General features: G+C 37.8%; 1 protein-coding gene across 1 annotated transcript in view; it reads left to right on the forward strand.

Annotated features, from left to right (window-relative positions):
- Positions 1–1,607, forward strand: part of PAXIP1 (PAX interacting (with transcription-activation domain) protein 1) — a gene marked incomplete at its 5' end in the record, with an annotated part of 28,162 nt that overhangs the window by 14,114 nt on the left and 12,441 nt on the right. The window contains 2 exon segments of the mRNA XM_009077448.1: positions 1–178; positions 974–1,068. The exon segment at positions 1–178 is cut by the window's left edge and continues 21 nt beyond it. Coding sequence (XP_009075696.1) covers positions 1–178; positions 974–1,068 — 273 coding nt within the window.

Consider the following 1,607-nt stretch of genomic DNA (forward strand, 5'->3'; position numbering starts at 1 on the left):
CACTTACAGCGACTGCACCAACAGCATCAGCAACAGCAAATGCAGAACCAGGCAACACAACACTTAACTCAGACACCTCAAGCACTGCAGCATCCAGTTGCAGCCCAGCAGCAGCAACACCACCAGCAGCAACAACTGCAGCAGCAGCCGCTCTTTGGGCACGATCCAGCTGTGGAGAGTTAGTAATTATTGCCTTCTGATCCTGGAAAAAGTGGCTAATGACATGAAGTGGGTTAGAAAGAGTAATGCTGTGTTGACAGGATGGGGTTGTAAGAAATGCCGTTCATGCCTCAGAACCTGTCTAACTAATTTTTAGGCAAATACTCAAATGATATCTAAGGATGATCCAGCAGTCTGAGTATCATGAGAGTGCTGAGAATCTTCTCTTTTTTAATATATACTTGATGCCATGAGCACATAAATTATGCTGTCAGAACAGTGCTAGTCTTTGCATACCATAATTGTTTTAATTTTTGTTTCCTTTGGAAGTGGGGAAAGGGGAAGCTTTCAAACAGCGTAACAGCTGGAAAGACACCTAAAACTTTGAAAATACTAATAAATTAATCAACATTCAGTTTCAGAAGGTTGTCCTACCTTGCGTTGAAGTTTATCCATACTAGTAGAACTGAAAGATTTTTGATTGCTTCGGCTATTCATAGCTGATCTTTGTAAAACAGGAAGTTGTCTTATGTGCTCCTTTTGGTGATCCTTCCTCCTGCCCCTTTAGCCCTGCTTCGTCCTAGAAAAAATACACCCAGGGCAATTCCAAACCCTGGGCTGAACTGTGCCTTCAAGGCTTTCAGCTTTGAAATTTTGGATCTATACTTTTTCCCAGAAAGATTTCCTTCCAAATTGAATAACGTTAATAACCTGGTAATAGGAAAAGGTTAGCGTAGCAAATATATTCTGAGATGAACTCTTCTGACTTGTAAGTATTTAATTGTTTGTTCTTTTATGTACCAAACTATTCCAGTTCCAGAAGAGTATTTCCTCCTGGGTTGTGTCTTTGCAATTGCTGATTACCCAGAACAGATGTCTGACAAACAGCTGTTAGCGACCTGGAAACGGGTAAGATTCTGCTGTGTTTTTAAAAAATCTATTAACATAATATCATAGTATCTAAATTCTAAAAGAAATCATTGGAAGTATTTCAGCACTGTTCACTTTTCTTTAGGAATCCTTCTGTGTAATTCTTGTGTTACAACCTAAAACTCATTATTCAACTGCTGCTGACCAGAAAAAGTAATAAAAATGCTTTAAGGTGTGCAGCCTGGTTGAATTAAGTCTTCAGTCAGAACATGAGCTAAATAAGTTGCAGCCTTAACAATTTCCCAGTTATTTATGCTTTTAATCAGGCAGCTGTAGTACAGCAAATGTAATATAGCATTGCTATCTATCTTAATTGTATAAAAAGACTCTTTTTTGCATATAATTTTGGCATTTAGTAGCCTGTTGAGGTATCCACCTGAGTGAATAAGATGGAAGAATAGAGTGTTTCTATTTTTTGCCAACTTCTATTTTTCAGAAAAATCTGATTGTATCCTTTCCTAAATAAGAGGACTTTGATGTTCTTCAGAAACCTCTGATGGATTTTATAGTTGAATTTT

The sequence above is a fragment of the Acanthisitta chloris genome, unplaced genomic scaffold, assembly GCF_000695815.1.
Source record: "Acanthisitta chloris isolate BGI_N310 unplaced genomic scaffold, ASM69581v1 scaffold11096, whole genome shotgun sequence".
Taxonomy (NCBI): domain Eukaryota; kingdom Metazoa; phylum Chordata; class Aves; order Passeriformes; family Acanthisittidae; genus Acanthisitta; species Acanthisitta chloris.